Source organism: Tenebrio molitor, chromosome 1, assembly GCF_963966145.1.
Source record: "Tenebrio molitor chromosome 1, icTenMoli1.1, whole genome shotgun sequence".
Lineage (NCBI taxonomy): Eukaryota > Metazoa > Arthropoda > Insecta > Coleoptera > Tenebrionidae > Tenebrio > Tenebrio molitor.
Window position 1 is genome coordinate 32,764,585 of NC_091046.1, and position 20,531 is coordinate 32,785,115.

General features: G+C 34.7%; 1 protein-coding gene and 1 long non-coding RNA gene across 2 annotated transcripts; one reads left to right on the forward strand and one right to left on the reverse strand.

Annotated features, from left to right (window-relative positions):
- Nucleotides 1–5,766: 5,766 nt before the first annotated feature.
- Nucleotides 5,767–11,540, reverse strand: LOC138137124 (sensory neuron membrane protein 2-like). Its single transcript, XM_069056417.1, has 9 exons — nt 11,359–11,540; nt 11,143–11,303; nt 7,863–8,010; nt 7,437–7,697; nt 7,164–7,378; nt 6,459–6,655; nt 6,284–6,402; nt 6,107–6,232; nt 5,767–6,052 (listed from the first exon to the last, which is right to left on the reverse strand). The coding sequence occupies exons 1-9, from the start codon at nt 11,488–11,490 to the stop codon at nt 5,888–5,890; spliced, it is 1,524 nt and encodes a 507-aa protein (XP_068912518.1). The 5' UTR covers nt 11,491–11,540; the 3' UTR covers nt 5,767–5,887.
- LOC138137244 (uncharacterized) lies at nt 8,792–10,194 on the forward strand. Its single transcript, XR_011161651.1, has 2 exons — nt 8,792–9,901; nt 9,961–10,194. It is a non-coding gene; the product is annotated as an uncharacterized lncRNA (long non-coding RNA).
- Nucleotides 11,541–20,531: the final 8,991 nt, after the last annotated feature.

Here is a 20,531-nt window from a genome sequence, read left to right on the forward strand (position 1 = left end):
ATTGGCAAACGGTTTTTCTAAGTAACTCGATTCAAACGGAATTTTCGAACCAGTTCACATTGATGATCTTATTAAATACGCTTATTCTGGTCTTATTAAGAAAGCTTTCCCTTACAGGTGACCTTGTAACTTATCTTATGATTCTGTTGTGAATAAACTTAAAACTAATACAATATTTCCGATGTAATGAAGAAAACAATGTGTTACATGTGTGAAATGAAAAAGAAACGCAGTCTTCTGCTCTATAAATTTACAACGTTAAACTAACCTTGATTCTATGATTAATAATGTCTGGCAGTGACCTTGACATTAAAGTTTTATGAAAAAAATCATAAAAGAAAGCGGTCGGAAGAGTTCCAAAAATTTAACTTGAAAATATGAAATTTGCAAACTTTTGTAAGTAGAAGAACTGCTAAAAGTGATTGAAATGCAAAATTGAAAACTTGAAATTTGTGAAATCTTATGAAAGTTTCGAAATATTTGAATTACGAAATTTACAAATGTGAGAAGGCTCTAAATGATGAGAAGCGGGAAATTTGAGGCGCAAATTTTCATTATTTCGCAATAAAAATGTGGCGACTTATCTTATGCCGGTAATGTGGTGTGTCCTCGATTGCGTCCTTTTGGCTTGCGGTACGGTACTGTTCCTTTTATGGCGTCACGGCGTGACCTTGACGATATTCTTTAGTCCTGAGCCGGTAATCAAACGATGATCTGGGCGGACGATAAACGGCTTGGCGAAAAATGAATGGTCTGGCGATGACCCAAACGAATGATGTGGCGAACGGCCACTCTAACGAACGATAATCCAACTGGCGAACGATCGCCCCAAAGAACGATATCCAAAGGAACGATAACTGGGCGACGACCCTAATGAACAATGGTTGGTCTGGCGTTGACCACCCTAAAGAACGACCCCCAACGAATTGTCGTTAGTGTTGCGAAAGTCAAACGATTCGGTAATTACCTTCCCGCTGAAAGGGGTTGCTTCACGATAAATCGAAGGAGGACCTCCCGGTACTCCTTCACGGTACGGTAACGGTAATCTGGCTCGAACTACCCCTAATAGACGAAAGTTAGTGAAGTGAATTCGCTAATGAAGGACAATTACCTCTATCTCGCTAGATGACGAGGGGTTTCTCGACCACGGTAAACGGTAATCGGCAGCGGTACGATACGATAATTTTCGGGCTCTTCGACGGCCCCGAAGGCTGGCAGCGCCGGACGATAAGCACCATGGCGTTCGGCAATCCACCCTCAGGGATGATTGCGGATCCCGAACGCCACGCACGTGATTCGCAGCTCGCGACTTGCGGCACAGCCGCCCGCTCGGCGGTCGCCGACCGAGTCCTCTAATTTCCGCTCGCGATGTGTTTTTTTGGTTACCCCCGAGTCTAGGAGATCAACACGAGAGATCTGGACCTTATTTCGTTGGGCGATAAGGCGTCCCGGTAATTGTACTGACCGCGCATCCCGATGACTACTTCCGGCGGTTCTACACTTGCGCGCTTAATGACAGATGGTCGATCATGGCGCCGGTTTGTTTACGTTGGACATCACCGATCGGAAAATTCAGATGTTGAAGCGGTAATGTGTCGGTGAGTCCACGCGTAATACACGAAAGATGTTGACGGCTATTTCCCGCAGGATCTCGAAAGGATGAACACACAAGGATGAAGGAAGAAGGTTGGGGAAAAGAAGAGAAGAAGATAACTTTCCGGCAAGTCACGGGAACAAAAGGGAATCGGAACTAACTTTGCCGTACGGTTACCCGAGCTGAGAAGAAGAAGAGAGGAATTGAAGGAAAAGGAAAGGAGAAAGAAGAAAAAAGAGAAACATAAAAAGATAGGCCGCAGCTTGACAGCCTAGAGGCGTGAAGCCACCTCAGCCTAAAATTTAGGGGCTAACATGTGTGATTCCAGCCGCCCCAAAACTGGCTGGCACAAAGACTCTACTAAACGAACTCTCAAAAATGAAACGCGAAAGAAACAAACGAAAACCGAAAACGAAACCGAAAGCGAAACCGAAAGAAAACTGAAAGTGATCCGATAAACAAAAAATGAACCCTGAACCGATAAACTGAAGATGAATTGACTGACGACACAAACAAACTGAATGATTTCGAAATGAGCGTCCCGAAAAAGGTTACGGCAGGGTGGGCGCGTCGCGACGTCATGTGCCGTGCGTTATCTTGCTTGTTCCTGATTTTCGAACAGCGATCTTATTGTCCCGCGAGCATAAGTAGGACCTCTTGGCCTCCTACTCCGGCCAAAACGAATAGTGGCAATTTGACCTGCTACAAATTACAAGTCTTGTAACTCCGTTATGAAAGCAGTAGTAAATTCTTTGTTTCTATTTTTTGACAACTTATTGTCGTCGGCAGGTGCCTTTTTTCTCTAGGGCGCGAGTTGTGAAAGACCCTGTATGTATACTCAATTTCATATAAATGTGCATCTAAGCAAGCCATGAAAATCTGATTTTCTGTTGGTATTAAAGCTGAAGCTAGTGATTTTGACTTTCAAAGTTGCTTGCTTGAAGTTTGAAAGTGGGAACATTTCTAGCAGGGAATTGTGGTACATAAAAGTTTAGTAACTCAGTCAGATCTACCGAGCGATCATTTAAAAAATAAATCGAGTTTGCTTTGGAGCCTATGCTATAGCATGGGTTGCCATAGGTAACACGCCGACTCGATTTATTTTTTAACTGATCGCACCGTATAACATCAATTAGATTATGAATAATTTTAAACATAAAACACAGTGCAAAATATAGTATGATCAAAAAGTCTTTGGATCGCGATAGCCATGAAGTTTAATAACCATCTATAGAAATATTTACTTCTACTGTCCGTAGTTTTTATGTGTACTTCAAAGTAGCGTTAATCTCTCACGGAACTCATTTAAATATAAACGAGGCGAATAAACCCAATTACATAAGATATCTTGTTAATTCCACGGCAACCCTGATCCAAAGACTTTTTTATCACACGATATTTTCGTCTTACATCTAGTGTGGCTAGACCGAGATAACACAGACTTAAACTATAGCTATACGAAATTTGTGAAGGAAGCTTCCATCTTATAAATTTAAAAAACCTGTATTGTACTTTTTCCAGTCTGTCAACATGTGTTTTATAATAAGGTGTCCAAATGACTGAACCATATTCTAAAGTAGATCTCACTAGTGACATAAATAATGTTGTTAAGGTAGATAAGTTGGGAATAGTAGATTACATACCGAGGTGGGAAGTGTTTCATTCCTGTCGAGACCTAAAGCGTCGTTTTCATGGTGGCTTTACAAGCGTGGCTCGCTCGGCTTGGAAACCGCTCGACCAATGGGAGCACAGCTTTTAAAAAACGCCGCGGCATGGCTCGGACTTTACTAGAAGCTTGGAAGCTACTGGAAGCTTGCGCATGCGCTCGAACTCTCAACTACATAATCAAATCAGCTGATGTGACAGTTCAACGCTAGCTCGCTCAATAGCGCATGCGCGTTAACGTGGCTGTTTTGAAGTAGCAAGCCACCATGAAAATGAAGACGACTCTTCTAAAGTCAAGCTAGCCGAGCGAGCCACGCTTGTAAAGCCACCATGAAAACGATGCTTAAGATAGTTTACCAAGGCGTAGCCGAGGCGAACTAATGCTCGAGACAGGAATGAAACACATTCCCACCGAGCTTTGTACACTATTTTATTCGGATTCATTACATTTTTAGCAAATAAACAATTAATTTGATGCAGTTTCATTTCTACTGTTTTTCGACTTTCAGTAAGTACGCCACTGGAAAAACCTTATAACAGGGCGGAAAGTTATTACTGACTAAGAGAGGGAAGTAAAGATAAAAAGGAAAGGTTAACTTTCCGCCCTCGTATAAGGTTAGGAATGTGCATATTACAATATGATTCCGAATAAATTATTTTGCATAACGTTTCACACAACCTAATGTTCTGTTCGCTTTGCAGATAATTGTGTCGCTTTGCTTCACCAATAGAGTATACCATTTGGAACCCATGAAGCAACCACTCTATATGAACTTTTAGAAGCACTGATAAAAACAAGAAACAAACAAGTGTAACTGATAATAAAACTGAATTGATGTTACTTCAAAAGATATATTTAGCTGTTAAATTCAATTTATTAAAGAATACACAACCACATGATAGTTATACACCAGAAAGTTGTTTGGAAAATGACAGTTACAAGTTATATTTTGATAGAACAATTTTAACTGACATTCATATTAAGCATAACAGACCAGACATTATAATTTTAAATAAACAACAAAAGCAAGCATATCTTTTAGATATAGCTGTTCCAAATTCACACAATATAACACAGACATATAACACAAAAATTAATAAATATTTAGAGCTCTCCGTTGCTATGAGAAATGTTTGGTGTTTAGAAAAAATTTCGATTTTACCACTTGTAATTTCAGCAACAGGAATAGTACCGCAATCTCTTTTTAAAAATTTAAAAATTCTGGATTTAGATAACACATTGGTAGTTGAAATTCAAAAAGGTATATTATTATACTCATGTCACATCGTGAGGAAGTTCCTTAACATTGACACAGAACATAATACACAACAAAGTCAAAATGCGGAGGCGAGACGCCGGTAATTATGTTGATAAGCACTGCACTATTACTTGATAGTAATATCCGTAATAGTGTATGTACTCCGGCAAAATTGCCGTGCCGTCGGGTGGAGGTGGGATGGTATAAATTAATTATTAAAAATAACTGGCCAGATAGAGTCGTGAATTTATTCTTTAAAATAAATACGAGTATAATATCATAGAACTAATAAAATTAAAAGTAATTTTAGATATGCATCACTTGAATATTGCACCACTAAACCATGTAACGAATTATAATACATAGTCATTTATTGTTGAAGTGTTTTAGATAGCATTTTATCCACGCAAGAATGTTTAAACGCGAGTGCGAACGCACGAGCGTTTATATTCATAATGCAATATAACGTTTTATCCACAATCACAAACCCAAATTATTATTTAAAATATCACAAAGAATGTCCCTTCTGAAACTCGGTGAAATTCAGAACGCGAGGTGCTGGTTGCTAAGGTTATTTGTTGTTTCATTTCATTTTCACTTATCGAGTACCTAGTTTATTCCACTAGTGGATAAAATGCTAGTTAATACGGTTCATAAGAGTGGATAATAGTATTACATTATGAGTGATCATTATACAAGAGTGAGAATTTTGACCGACGAGTGCGCTTGGGCACGAGTGGGACACTTCTCACGATTTTCATAATGGCAATTCGATCACGTGTGATATACGACGATTTATCTTATAGGTGCAACTATTGCAAAAAATCCAAGAAATAAAGTTTCATTCAAGTAAAATGACAGCTGTCAAATTTAGTCACTGGTGAATACGAGTACTTTATGTCAAGTTAAATGGCAGCTGTCAAATTTACTCACTAGTGAGTACTTTATCTCACTTGTGACTTGTGATTAAAATTTGACTTCTGTCATCGAAAACAATGGTTTAAGGTAGTTCAAAAACTCCACCTGTAAGATAAAAGTCGTTTTAAAATGTGATTGTGGATAAAATATGTAAGTATTTGTTAATATGTATCAGTATGTTATTTGTATTTCTTATTTTAGTACCAACATACAGAGCTTTAACTTCCAGCTGTGTTTATAACATTTTAAGACTCTTGAACAGTTGTTGCGTGTTTATTACCTACTTTGAAATCAAAATTAGAAACAGTAACCGTAGAATAAAAAAAATAATTTCTTTTTAACGGTCGTTGTTCATTGACGTAAAAAATGTACATAAATAGGTTTACTTTAAAAGTCTTCAATATTTACAACAGCCGAAGATAATTTGACAGTAGGAGCATATTATAATATTCTAAGATTGTTGAAAGAACTTCTTCCAAATGACAAAACCTCCAGAAACAACCAGCAGTAGAGAAGAAATTACGACTAGTGCCCATTTGAATCCGTCGACTAGATTAACTTTATCAAAGTAACTGGACCTAAGTTTGTCCACGTATTCATCAGTTAGAGCTACTCCCTGTAAAAAATTATTCAAAGTACGTTCTTTAATTTCGCCGACGCAGTTGCATACCTCTTCTATCCATAGTAAGGGCATAATTGCTCTTGTGGCCTGGAGCATCGATTTAACACCTGTTATTGGCCTCATGGCAACATTCAGTTGTATTCGTTTAACACCCTTTAAAGGAGTCCCCGTGTTCTACAAAAATGGAGTTTAAAAAGTAATAACGTTGCGGTATGATTTACAAACCGGTTCCACAACAAGATATGTCTTGTGAATGTCTTCGTTTGGTGCCATTCCTTCAACACCGTTTGCATATTTCTCATCGGCCCATAAGAAGTGTGGAAACGAGAACAAAACAGGAACCCCTTTAAAATAATATTTAAGTTATTAACATTGGAAATTTATTCATACGGAATTTTACCAAAACAAGTTTGCATGTCGATGATACCGTCTAAGAAACAGGACTTTGTGCCAGTTTCGTCCTTGCTTAACTTGCTGCAATAACAGTCGTCTTCTGGATTTTCTTGGGTAGATCGCAAAGTTTCTTTGCTTGTTCCAAATAAATATCCATCTATATCTTTATAAGTTTCTTCACCTTTGTAGGTGATTTCGACGAATCTGTAGTTCATAAAGTAATAATAAACCGAGGAGTGAAATATAATTTTAAATGAAGACTATTTTTTATGGTTCAAATACGTTTTTGATTAGTTTTTCGATAAACTTATCTATTTTTTATATTGTTTTTATACAATTGACAGGCAAATTTTAAAAAAGCAAATTTCACTCTTTACCATTAAGCATATTTAGTATCTATAAAATAATTTATCAATTGAAAAGTATGACCTGAAAACATTTTTTCATGTTTATACGATAAGCTGCTATCAACAAGATTAAATATATTTTTAGTTATCCCTGCAGGTGCGTTGCAAAAAAAAACAAACGTGTATTTTGACCTTTCGCATTTACACTTGAAGTGCTATCTGTTTAGAAAAAAAATATTTATAAACTTTAAAAACAGTAGTTGATTTTATTTTCATTTCTATAAAAAAATTAGCGCATAGAAGAAAATTATTTAAATTGTTTTTAATGAATACCTAATTAAGATTGCACATATTGTTTTACCCACCTGCATATGTCTGTAGCAAATATGTAAAAAGCATTGTCTTCAGTCACTCGCGGAGGGTACAAAGTTGAATCAGTTCCTTTCACTTCACTACAAGTGGTACTTTCACCCCAGTATTGTGTGAACTTCATATTATTCCACGCGTCTATATGGCCCAAGGTCGTTATGTCATCCATACCTCTTTTGACGGTGTATTTCCCGTCAGGTTCTCTTTGTTTCTATAAAGATTTGCAGTTATTTTAATATTTAATATTTGAAATATTAATAAAAACTAACGTAGTTCAGAAACGAAAATTGCAACGACAAATCTTCCAGGATATCTATGTTCCGTTTGGTGCTCCCAATTTTACATACAATGTCGTTTACGAGAGCACATAAATCGTCTCCATCATTTTTGCAAAAGTTGAATCCTTTAAACAACAAGTCTTTCACAGGGACCGTGATAAAAAGTGTTTCATAACCAGCAGGGAACGTCGATTTAGTACACTGATCTACAGCACCTGCCATAAAAAATTCTTCTGCCACTTGATACATTGACTAAAATGGAGCAAGTGAATATTGTAAATTATATACAACATACAACACATTAAAATAGATGTGGATACAAGTCTCATGTTATGACATCTAAAAACATGAAAACTGATTCGTTTCGAAATTGATAGTGTATCTACTCTATTTTATAAAACAAATATAAAGGTTCACCATTAACGCTGGATTTAACACTGTGATGACCTCATCTTCTGTGAGTGGAGCAGATGCATCCGTATCAAACTCAAAGGTTTCTAGTTGAGTGTATGAAATTGTATCTTCTTCAGAGTTTGTGTTTAACACAGTTTTTTTTCGATGTTGTCTGCAAAAGTAACATTAGTAGCTGTATGTCGTAAAATTTTTATACACATAAGATGTGATCTTTGGTTTTCGAATATATTTTCAATGGTTCGAGTATCGTCATACTCGTGAAACACTAATTAATTACAAATGAGATTTGCGTTATCGTGAACATATTGTTATAGTACATTTTTCTGATTCTGAAGGCCCCACTAATAACATTATAATATTCACCAAATGCAGGAAGCGGATTGTGTAGTTGTAATTCCCAAAGTATTAAAATTTACGAGTAATTCTGAATTTACTAAGAACGCTCCCTGCAGATGAGGGGTTGAATATTCGTTCGGAGTTTCTATAGGCCGTGCCAAACCCAAATAACCACCACCTGTTGAATTAAGTTGGTGAAAACAAAATTACACTAAATGTATAATGGCAATTTTGATATTACTAGGATGCTAAACCAATCAAATTTAAGTACACAACGTTGCCGGTTGATTTTCTCGGTAGAATGCAGTGTTGGTGGTTATTTGGTTTTGGCAAAGACTATACCTGATTTAACAAGAATTATGAATGACACAAAACTGATCCTTATGGCAAAATATTTTTAAGGTTAAATCAAACGGTCATTACCACCATCTTCATCTGGTGTCCCTTCAGTGATCAATTGAATATTATCGGTTTATTAGTCGAGTCAGTTAATGTACTATGACGAGCATGGAATTTCGGGGAGCAATTTACATGTCATTTAAAAAAACCCAATGTAGTCTAAGCTTTATTGTCATAAATGTCATAATAATGAACTTCAAAATAAACTGTCACAATTATGCACAATTATTTTACATTTTAGTTATTGATTTCCAAAGTTTAATAAAAAAGACGGTGTAGTTCTCAAAAAATCACATCTAAGCACTTGCAGCTTTTCAGAAATGATGAATGCAATTTGTAAAATGATATGAGACAATAGTTGATATTAAAATGAGGTTATTAATACGTCTAGCACCTAAAACCTATTTCACATTTTATATCAGTCAAATTTCAAGTCTGCCCGAAATTCCGTGCTCCCAATAGTACTATAGCAGCGGAAGGTTTAAGTTTATCCCAACAGAATTATCATGTCAGAAGGTTTAGCCTGTTTAGAGTAATGAGAAAAATAAAGGTAAATGAAACTGAAGGTAAGGGTGTGAAGAAAGAAAACAAAAACGATTGTCAAGAAAAAATAAAAAAATAAGAAATGAAATGTACAAAATGGCAAGTTCCAAGGTTATTTCAAATATCTGATTATTTAATTTTATTAAAAATCCTTTTACTCAGTTCTCTAATTTTTATTTTATTACGTCACCATTTGATAAATAAACTTAATGCTTTAGAGTAATCTGTTGCAAAATATAATTTTACAACAGTAGAAATGTCGATATAGAGTGTATAACGCTACTGTGTTTTAAACTTATTCGATGATGCATGATAACCGAGATGGGTAGGTATAGTTATTAAGATAACAAGTGTTTTATAGACGATTTAAAAATCGAGGTCCTAGTTTAAATCAGAGCTACCGCAGGGAGCCAGGATTTAATAAACCGAGAACTATAAAACACGTGTTGTCTTCAAGATTTTTTCTAACACTAACATCTTACTTATCACAAATTTTAATAAATTCAGGAATTATTCTAAAATGTCATAAATTATTCGAGGCGCGTCACAATACACAAAATGCGAAGATTGCCGTGGGCACTATGGTAATAATATCAACAAATTTTGAAAAAAAAAAACAAAACAATTTTCATCATTGAAATGTGCCAAAACGTTCCAGAAGAAATAAGAATAAGGGAAAAGAATTTCGTACGAAAGGCTGGAAGAATAAAAAAGGCATCAAGGAGGTAACCGAAGATGTCATTTTGGTTTTTCTTGATATGAAGGTAGGTGTGCAGAACTTTATTGAAGAGTTAATTCACATTACGACGAGAATCCTTTGAAGAGAAAGTAAAGATTGCCAGAAAAGTTTTCGGTGGTGGGACGCTTGCATTGGATGAAACAGCAGAAGTTAAAGAAGTAGATGTATAAATAAACAAGAGCACCAAGCTAAGCAATAGGGAGGAATGTGGCAGTTCTAGCTCAAGTACAGGCCTGAGTTTTCAATCCAATAATTGTGCTTTTCATTTTGAAATAATTACTGTAAGAATGATGAATAAAATGTTACTTGAATAATGTGCATCTGCCTATTTTACAATCTTATAATTATAAAATAAGTTGCTATTGACGGCGTGTTTTATAATTTCATAAAAAACGTTACTACTGACTACGTGTTTTATAAAGAATAGTATATTATGCACCGACGGAGTGAAGTGGATGATTTTTTCATTCACTCCCGAGGTCCATATACTATTTTTTGCACGACTCACCGATTTTAATAGAAAAAAGCCGAAAATTTGTAAATTATCACTAACTGTCAAGCTAAATTGAAGTGTCATGTTGACAGTTAAAAATAATTTTTAACCTTTCGGCTTTTTTCAATTAAAATTTTTGAATCGTGCAAATAATAGTATCTGCACCTCGGGAATGCATGATTGTTTTCCGTCGTTGCTTTGTAGGACCCTCGGGCTTCGCCTTCGGGCTACAAACTGCACCTCGAGGGAAAAAAAAAATTCGAAATAAATATGTACAGTCGGTGGACAAATAAAACTGGGACAAAAATGACAATCACATAAGTCAAAATTTATAAATTTGCATCGTTTAATTATGGCTTTATCACAAATAGGTTAACTTTGGTATGACATATTATATAGACACTGACAAATATATTGACAATTCAATGGTCTGATTTACATAGATTAAATTTTAAGTGTCCCAGTTTTATTTGTCCACCGACCGTACCATGAAAGGTTGAATAGGCTATGGTTTTTTGCCCAAGGGGAAAAAAGATGACTAAAAGCTTGATTGGCTGCGGTTTTTTGCCCAAGGGGAAAAAAGAGCCACTTTACTCCATACAATCAGGGAGTAAAGTTGCTCATTATATACAGGTCGTATTTTATAGGAAACATAAGGTGTGACCTCAAATGCACTATAAAAACAGTATAAGATATTAGTGTTAGAAAAAAAATGTTAGATTTTTCTAAGGCAACACTGGTTAAAAAATGTAATTGAAGATTTTAATACTTACTTGTATACAAAAGGTCCAACTTCTGTCAGGTTTGGTTTGGCAGTTCCACTGATGATTTCGTCCGGATTTTCAACATTAAATAAGTACACTTTAAAATCCACAGGAAATGGAAGTTCTATAAACCTGTCGTACTGCTCTGTATCTTCTTCAAGTCTCACCGCCTAAATATCACATCGGTGAGCAAACTACATATAAATACGTAAAATGTTAATTTACCTTATTCACTTCGGAATAAATAACATCGTCGAATACTTTAAATGCTATCGCAAATGCTACAATAAAAAAGGCTACACTAACTACAAATAGAATAAGTGATACTTTTAGGGTACAGCAAGAACAAGAAGCCATTTTTGGACTTACTGTTCGAACGTCCAAATCAAAGTGATACCTAATATAAGGGTTAACAACAATGTGCAGATAAAATTTTTTGATTATCGCCATCGATTAATAATCTAAAGAACTGATCTGACAAAATAATAGATCGTTAAGCAAGTATCTATAGAATAATTTGATAAGTTGACCTCACTTTATTGGAAAAGGTGTAAAAAAATGTAAGTAGGATATCTAGAATCAAGTATGTTTGACATATTTTGTCATTGTGAATGATAGGAGTAAAGGTATTCATATTTTAAAACGAGAGTAAAACTCAAGGGTGTTACACTTCATTACATTTATCTTTACCTACGTAATCATGTTGAACGATGAATGTATAAACTTGACAATTCTTTGTTTTCATAAGCAACAGGTGTTGTCAGATAACATTACAAAAATGTACATCATTATACAGTATGTCCCCGGATTGAGTCTGTACAAGGAAAAAAATTTTTATATTCAACTATCGTTTGATTAAAAAAAAAAGAAAAATATTTTTTCTGCAATTTTCTTTTAGTTTAATGTCTTTCTCTGTGTTGAAGAAGACTTTTTAATAACAGAATTGGGGGTTTCAAATGAAGCAAAAAATGGCTATTCCTTTGAAGTTTTTGGGTAAAATAAAAAATTACAATTTTTTAATTTAAAATAACTAGGAAACAATTTCACACGCTGTTTTGAATATCTAGCGCACGAGAAATTAGAAGATTCAATAGGCAATAAATAGACAGATCGCGAGACTCTGTAAAAAATTTCTTATACCTATTTGATGAATATTTCACTTACCATCAAGATTAACTCCGCTTATTTGTGTATTTATCAAAAAATAAAATTCTGTAAGATATGAATTTTCCGCCACTTGAACTATACTCTTGAACTTTGATTGTCAAAAGGTCAACAAAAATCAATATATTATTTAGTAGATAAAGTAATAAGTAGGATATAGTTTTATCTTTCATTATAATCGACAACACTCGATCTTTCACACAATTCTATCCATATTTCATTACATTACAAAAAAACAGTTCGTAATTCTTCACACATAACTTTACTTTATTTCGCTAACGCCGTTTATGAGGTAATTTTAATATTTTCAATTGTAAAACTTCCATTTTTGTGGCATATATTATCAATTACTGTCATACAGCACTAAAACATCCAGATAAATGTCGGTCAAAAGTAGAAGAGTTATTTTGTATCTAATCTCAGAAGATACGACAATAAACATTAACTTTAACCAAAATATTTTAGATATGATTCAAATTCACTTTATCATCAACAGTGTACTGAACTAACTTAATATTTTTATAACTTATTATTGGGTGATTCAAAATGATTGTGGATAAGTATGGCAACTATGTACGAAAATTTATGTGGCAACTGTGTGGATGGGGTAGAGTTGACATTTGTATGACATTTCATAAGCGTGCATTTGTTTTTTTTACAGCCGGGAAAATTTGTTGATTTCTAATGACATCGAAATTGTGACAGAATAGTAGTTTATTTAACGAGTTCGTGTGTAAATTGGGCTTTTTTGGGCATGAGTGGGCCAGTTTAAAACGCGAGTGAAACGAGTGTTTTAAAGATCCACGAGTGCCAAAAAAAGACCAATTTACACAAGAACGAGTTGAATACAACGTTTTTTTTTGTTTGACGAGGCCCTTAAAGGCTCCAAATCGCTTAAAATCTTTAAAATTAGCTTGACGTTTCATTTTGACAAGCTGTCAAATTTATCAAAATCCAAAATAGGAGAAAATTCTCAAATTCTGATATTGTCGAACAAAAAATGAATAATACCCGCAGATACATAATATTCAAAATTTGCCCTAGGGAGATTTTATTAAGACCCAATTTTCTAAATAATTCATTTGTTAACATTAAAATTAAATGTTACATTTTCACAAGAATTTAGACTAATAGAATGCGGTACAACGCCGAAATTGTACAAGCCACCACTGATCACAATCATTCAAATAAAAACGTATGCCCCCATTTCTGAACGCAAGTGACAAAACTTCACGGACAGATTTGGATGACTCAACGTGTGCGGACTATAGCAATGGTTGTCTTGTTCTCAATCGAATCTTCAAGATAACTTTCTGCGACGGCTGTCGAACGCCACCCATAATAACCAAACCACCTTCTAAATTTCTTTTTCTATAATTGATTCAAAACATTGAAATTCACGCTTAGTTATCCGTGCCTGAAGTGGGTCATTTTTTTACGTGTATTTTTTTTGCATTGTTAGTAAAATCGAAACCATAGAAACCATACAATAGTGTGTGAAATGCTATTTGACGCACACGACTATTTCTGTTTTTCACTTCAGTTACCTAGCAACATGGTCACTGCATTGAAACTTCAGAGTTCCATCAAAAATTTGAATTTTTAATTATTTCAATTTTTTGAATCAATTATAGAAAAAATATTGTGCGTGAAGATGTTTTTGTGCATTCAAAGGCTTATACTGCCTCGACCTTCGTCTCGGCGTAAAAGACCTTTTCATGCACAAGAAACACTCTCTTCACGCACTTAATATAAAAATAACTATTTTAAGAAAGCGACTAATTTTGAAAATTTGTTGATGTCAACATTGTCGTAGATACTCATACAAGGCTTCATCATTGAATACTGCGCCCATAAAGTCGAAGATTTAAACGTTTTGGCCTTTTCAACAAAGAATAATAGTAAAACGTTCTCTGTGATGGCTTCTACATTCTTCTCCATGCACCACTTTTTCAAATTTTTGTATGTCATGTCATATAACGTTTTCGATCTTGATCTTGATGGCAACAAATTTCCAACTATAGCAGCAGCTTTTTCTTTTGGTTCTACTACCTCCATCTCACCCAGAATCATGCAATTATCAGTAGCACAAATTCAAAAGCACAGTCAGACGAAAAACGAAAATTTTGTTTACATACATTTTCACTTTTCAATAGTTGTTAAGGCATTGAAATTTAGAACCTACTTACTAAAATTTGAAATCTTAAAATTAAAATGTCAAGAAAACAAGTTTTTTTTTTCTTTTGATCTTACTTGGGCTGTGAAAAAAATACTATACAGGCTGTTTGATGAAAAACGCCTCAACCCATAACTTTTTTATTTATTACTCAATTTCAATGAACAAAAAAATCGAAGATATGGTTTTTCAAGCGCTACAAAAAACAGCCGTAAAATATATATTTTTTGGCGTTATCTTCAATAGCTAACGATAGTCAATTTTTTTTTTAAATAGACATGTAGTTTTTTAGGTAGCTCGGTGGCCGCATGACTGTCGGAGATAGTGCTCCGCGGTCGCGGTCCCGGCGCTAGTGGGTTCGAATCCCACCGAAGGGGGAGGATTTTTTCGAAGGAAGGAACCTCCTCCGGGCCATGAATGTGTGTGTATGTCTATCAGGGGCTGAAAAATGTAGTTTTTTAGGCTTGGTCTGGTAAGGTATTTTTTCTGAATCTAATGATATATTGAAAGCTATCATTTGGTTCATACCTAACTGAAAAAAAAATTGTGGTTCAGCTTATTATAAAATTTTTAAGAGTGCCGTGAAAAACAATCGGAATACAAAGTACGATAAATGTCATCTAAACGTCAACTTAGAAATTTTCATCTGCTTTTTTAAACTTTTTTTATTTAAGTATAAAATAACAACATAGTCAGTCATGCAGGATAGCAGTCATTTGACTATTATTTTATGTTCGAGTGTAATAAAAATCGTAATTAGTCAAAAACAAAAATTTAATAGAAAAAATAATAATTACTAGAGGTCGCCCAGCGGTCGAAATTCGACCGTTTTCATTAAATTTTTAAGTTTGAACGTTACTAAAATTTTTTTTATCAAAGAGTATACCTCTATAATAATCGCATATAATTTTTTTGAATTTTGTTCTATTACGTCAGCTGCGACCGTTTACAAATACGTCATTATGCACTAATTTTCGAGTTATTTGAAAAATACGAATGATAAATGAGGTATAGTTTGGCTATGCCATATTTAAAAACAATAACGCGTTTATTGACATTTCCTTAGGTTTTTTATTGCTATACTGGCCAGGTTTCGCCAAGGCTGCACAGTTAATCTTTTTCTTATCTTATCTTTTTCAAATTATATAAAATTGAAATAAAAAACTAATACAAAAAATGAAAAATGAAATAAAGAACACGTGTTTCGTATTTTTTATACCTATATTTTTATTGAAACAAAAAAATCGGGCCGTTAAAAAAATTAAATATTTTCCATTGAACTGAATAAAATTTCATCGTTTGCTAAATGCCTTTGGCCGTTACATTCGGAAATATAAAATCTCAAACCAACAATTTTTACGAATGTTTGTTTTTGAGACTTATTTATTATCATCGCAAATGCAGCTATAATTAGAAATTGACTTCTTTGAATCAAAATTCTCTTATTGCGTTCGGTTCCAGTCAAAAACGCAATCAATAGCATTGCCTTGATGCCTATTCTTGTTCCATAGACTAATGCTTCCTTTGTATTTAAGTTTCTGATCAGTAAAACGTGCAATTAACTTTCAATACTAACTTATGTGGTAGCACACCACTAATAGTCAAATAATGTTGTATTTCACTCCGAAGAGTTTTTTTATGAATAATCTAAATAAACTCCCTCTTGGAGGGGATTTCACTGCGGGGGGATTAAATCAACTACAAATCACCCACTCCGCATTCGCTCCAAATTCACTCCGCATTTACTCCACTAATTTGATACAGTGTATGAACGTAAACAATGAATGTGTTGATATTTGTAACTTACAAATATTTGTAACACACAGGTGTCCCCGAAAAAGAAGATGAGTCCATAACTCCTTTCTTTATCGAAGGATTTTAATGATTTATGCACCATATTAAATGGCTCTAAATAGCCTATAAAAAGCCCTAATAAATTCACATATAGGTCCAAGGGCTTCAGGGCTAAACTGTCAAAATATTTTTTTTCAAATGCTAACACATAATTTTTTTAACACTGCTGATAGAGATTTTTATTTTAAAAAGAACAGTGTATCACAAGTGTACACTTACCTACCCAAAATACAAAAAAAAGTTTAAAAATGCTACTGTCGTCGATGCTTAAACTGCGCTCTGTACGTGCAATCCCAAATGTTATTACATAGTTATTACATATTTGTCATTTGTTTTTCCAACTAACTTAATTTGGTTAATTTATTACATTGTAACGCAATGAATTTTGATAGCTTCTCGTGCTCGTCATTTGTTTCAAAATGTAGTGTTATTTTTTTAAGTTTTTGCTTATATGAGGTTACACATGTCATACATTGTTTTTTTTAGAATAAAAATCTCTATCAGAATTACTAAAAAAAAGTACACTTGACATTTGTTGCTATTTGTATTCCAATTGTTTTTCACGGCACACTCGAAAATTTCATAATAAGCTGAACCACAATTAAAAATTGTTTTATTTTTTTTCAGTCAGCTATGGACCAAACGATAACTTTTAATACATCATTAGATTCAGAAAAAAATACTTTACCAGACTAAGCCTAAAAAACTACATGTGTCCATTAAAAAAAAAAAAAGTTGACTATCGTTAGCTACTGAAAATAACGCCAAAAAAAAAATATGGCTGCTTCGTAGCGCATGAAAAACCATATCTTTGTTTTTTTTGTTCATTGAAATCGGATAATAAATAAGAAAGTTATGGGTTGAGGCGTTTTTTATCAAACAGCCTGTATACACCTCAGGAGAGAATGCTATTTTTCCCTCGGTTCTTTGTATATAACCCTCGGGTTTCGCCCTCTGGCTACAAACTGCACCTCAGGAAAAATCGGCGGGTATAAATTGGACGCTGGCTACCTGACTCTGTTTAATCCTACCCTGTAACTGGACGCCGCACAGAGGATTAACGTAAGTTTACTTGCTTCTTTTTTTCCATTATGATAAGTAGATATTTCGAAAATTTCATATCAGACTTGGGAAGAAACTCCTGTAAAACTTCAAAGTTTAACTAACGTACAGAACTGTTACGTATCAACATTATACCGTTTTCATTTAGGTGAAATTACAAGATAAATAAGACAGTTACGAAATAAATAATAAATGAGTTTGTCAATGAATATGAAATGAAAAGAAATGCAATAAAAAATGAAAGGTGATAGATAACGTGGAAGGTTAATCTATCCGTTTAATAAATGAATAAAATGTGGAAGCCACGGCCACGGACTTGCTGGTGGGTAGATCCGGCACCTTCCGGTGAGTCGGGGGACGACCTGGACTGACAGGACTCGACGAGATCCTGATACGCAAAAACGTTCGGTCTTCCGTAGTGAAGTCCTTGATCCGCTTGGCGATTTGGGCGGTGGTACTTAGACGAATCGTCTCCAACGGCCCTCGAGAACTCCACTACGTCGTCTCGTCGGCCCTGCAAATTCATGGATCACTGTCCCCTTGACTCTCCCCAGTCACTCACAACACCACGAATAGCCGTGAACTTCCCTTTTTGTCTCTGGTTCCCCCGATTTATAGCTTTCGCCCCCTCTATGCGCAGATTTTTTGGCGGAAGTCCGTGTACGTTTCCGTCGCGATGGGTTCTAGAACATTCTAGAAAATCGCGAAGATTTACAAGCGGCGATTTAAATCGTCACAGTACCTATATTAGTTATTTATTCTACGAGTGTAGAATGTACGAAAGTAGGCACTCAAGAAAAAGTTACTTAAGTGACTAATGAGTATAATATAACATTTTATCCAAAATCGTGTGTAATTGATTTATACCGGGACATTTTTTTAACTCTGAACATAGTCCATACTTATTCCCTACGTTCAATTTTAAAAAACACAGATTAATGCCTTGTGAGTTGCTATGTAACCAACTATACCGAACACCAGAGATTTTGAAATAATGTTAAATATTGTTCCGACTGATGGAATTGGTCTATCATGTGTTGCATTGGAAATGTCACGTACATTTCTAATGCTCTGATTGGCATAGAATAACTGCATTATGTGTATTTCTTCTTCAAACAACTTGATCATTTTGTTAAACTGTCAAGTAATTATTTTCGTTACCTTGGTTACGTGATTAGTGATTACATACATGCATTGACCTGTGTTTTTTAAAACTGAACATAGGGAACAAGTATGGGCTATGTTCAATGTTAAAAAAATGTTCCGGTATATTTAAATAATATTTATAAAATTTTGACAAAAATTTTGTTTTCTTTGTGGGTGTTATTGTGCCTTTTTTTGTTTATTAAAAAATCTGTGAGAAAACCTAATTTATTTTTCAGTAACACGATATTGTTTCTTTTCGTCATAGATACACATTATGAAAAACAACTCATAACTCATGACAACCAAGCTATAGTAACCACACATTCACGCAATCTTCCCTGCAAAATATTTTTAAGAAAGTTTTAACTTTTAAATACAGACACTAAAAAATAAAATATTGTATGCACCACGGGAGATATTCATGTTTTTCCCCTCGGTTGACTTATAGCAGGTCATCCTCAGGGATGGTGTAAGTGGGTTATCTAAGATATTACCCACGAGATTTATCCTACAAGGGCTTGCCCGAGTATGTTATTACTAAGGCTGGGAATCGTATTCGAATTATTCGAATATTCGAATAGCTGACCTTGTAAAATTCGAATATGTGTAAGTTCGAATATTCGATTAATTCGAATATTCGAATAATACTCAGCGGCATAATTAACGGCCCACCCGCTTTAAATGACTTTGTCAAATAGGAGGCACTGAAACTGCGGTCCAAGTACGGTCAGGTATAGTCTTTCTAACTCACGTTGAGCCAGCAATAAAAATAAACTGCGTACCCTCATTACCGCAAGTGCCATCATCCTCTTAACTTTTAAATAAAGATGGATTTATACCGAAAAGAAGCCCGGCCTGTTGGGCCCGGTGTACAGTACAGTACAGTAAGCCAAATATGTTTTGTCCGGTTGTCCGTAAGGGTGCCTGCAACTAATTATACATTTTACGGATCCTGTACCGAGACATCACCAGAACGGCTTCGACCATCAGATGCCTGCGTAGAGGCTAGGCTCCAGGTAAAACATTTGTGTGAGGGGTAACTGTTGATTTTATGATTCATACAATAAGAAAGTAATTTTTAAAATTTACACTGAAATTTGACGACGAACTTCTGTTACTCTAGTGTTATATTATTTTCTTTCTGATGTTACGAAACATAAAGTATTTCGCTTTTAATAAGACTGCTGCGTAAAATTCGCACAAAAGGAATGGTTGAATTTACAATTAGACGAAAGATAATTTAATGTAGGTAGGCATTTAATACTACTTAAAAAATTATTGTGATTGTTTCTTTCAAATTGGCAACACATGGTTAGAAGTAACCCATCAAACATTTTTTGAGGAAAATACATGATCGGACTTTTTCAGTTTAACTTGTTTTATTATGCAAAGGGTCGCTTAATATTAAATTTCAACAGCACCAGTGTCAGTTTCATCAAAAACAAATACTCTTCAATGTTAATAATTAAAAGAATTTTATTGAGAAACAAAATATGTATAATTATTATCACTACCCAATTACAACCTAAATAAATACAATGTAGTTACATAATAAGAAATTTGCATTTTGATAGGATATTCAATATTTTGTCCACCAACCATCATTATCAATTACTTCTCTTAGTCGTTTGGGCATTGAATTGATTAGATTCTGACATGTGTTTGTTCCTCGTTGTCTTTCCCAGATATTTCTTAAATGTCGATCTAAACCTGCTCGAGTCCGTATATTTATCCCTTCTTCAATATCTTCCCATTCTCTTGTAGATATTCCCCACATATTCTCGATGGGATTCAAATCTGGTGATTTGGATGGCCACGGAATTAACCTGTAGGTGGGATTTTCCTCGAACCATTCCCTGACAAGTCTACTGGTATCTTCACCATACGTCATTTGCAAACAAGTGTGAAGGTGATCCAACACTTGAACATATTCCACGGCATTCATTCGCGGACTCACTTCCACCAGTTCGCCTGGTCCTGCAGCTGTAATATATCC

What these genes read in the sequence shown, in the direction of transcription:
- LOC138137124 (XM_069056417.1), bottom strand. Translation starts at nt 11,490, where the DNA reads ATGGCTTCTTGTTCTTGCTGTACCCTAAAAGTATCACTTATTCTATTT. An exon ending in TGTTAAATCCAGCGTTAATG is followed by an intron (nt 7,698 to 7,862) that starts GTGAACCTTTAT and finishes GCTCCATTTTAG; the next exon opens with TCAATGTATCAAGTGGCAGA. An exon ending in CGACATGCAAACTTGTTTTG is followed by an intron (nt 6,403 to 6,458) that starts GTAAAATTCCGT and finishes ATTATTTTAAAG; the next exon opens with GGGTTCCTGTTTTGTTCTCG.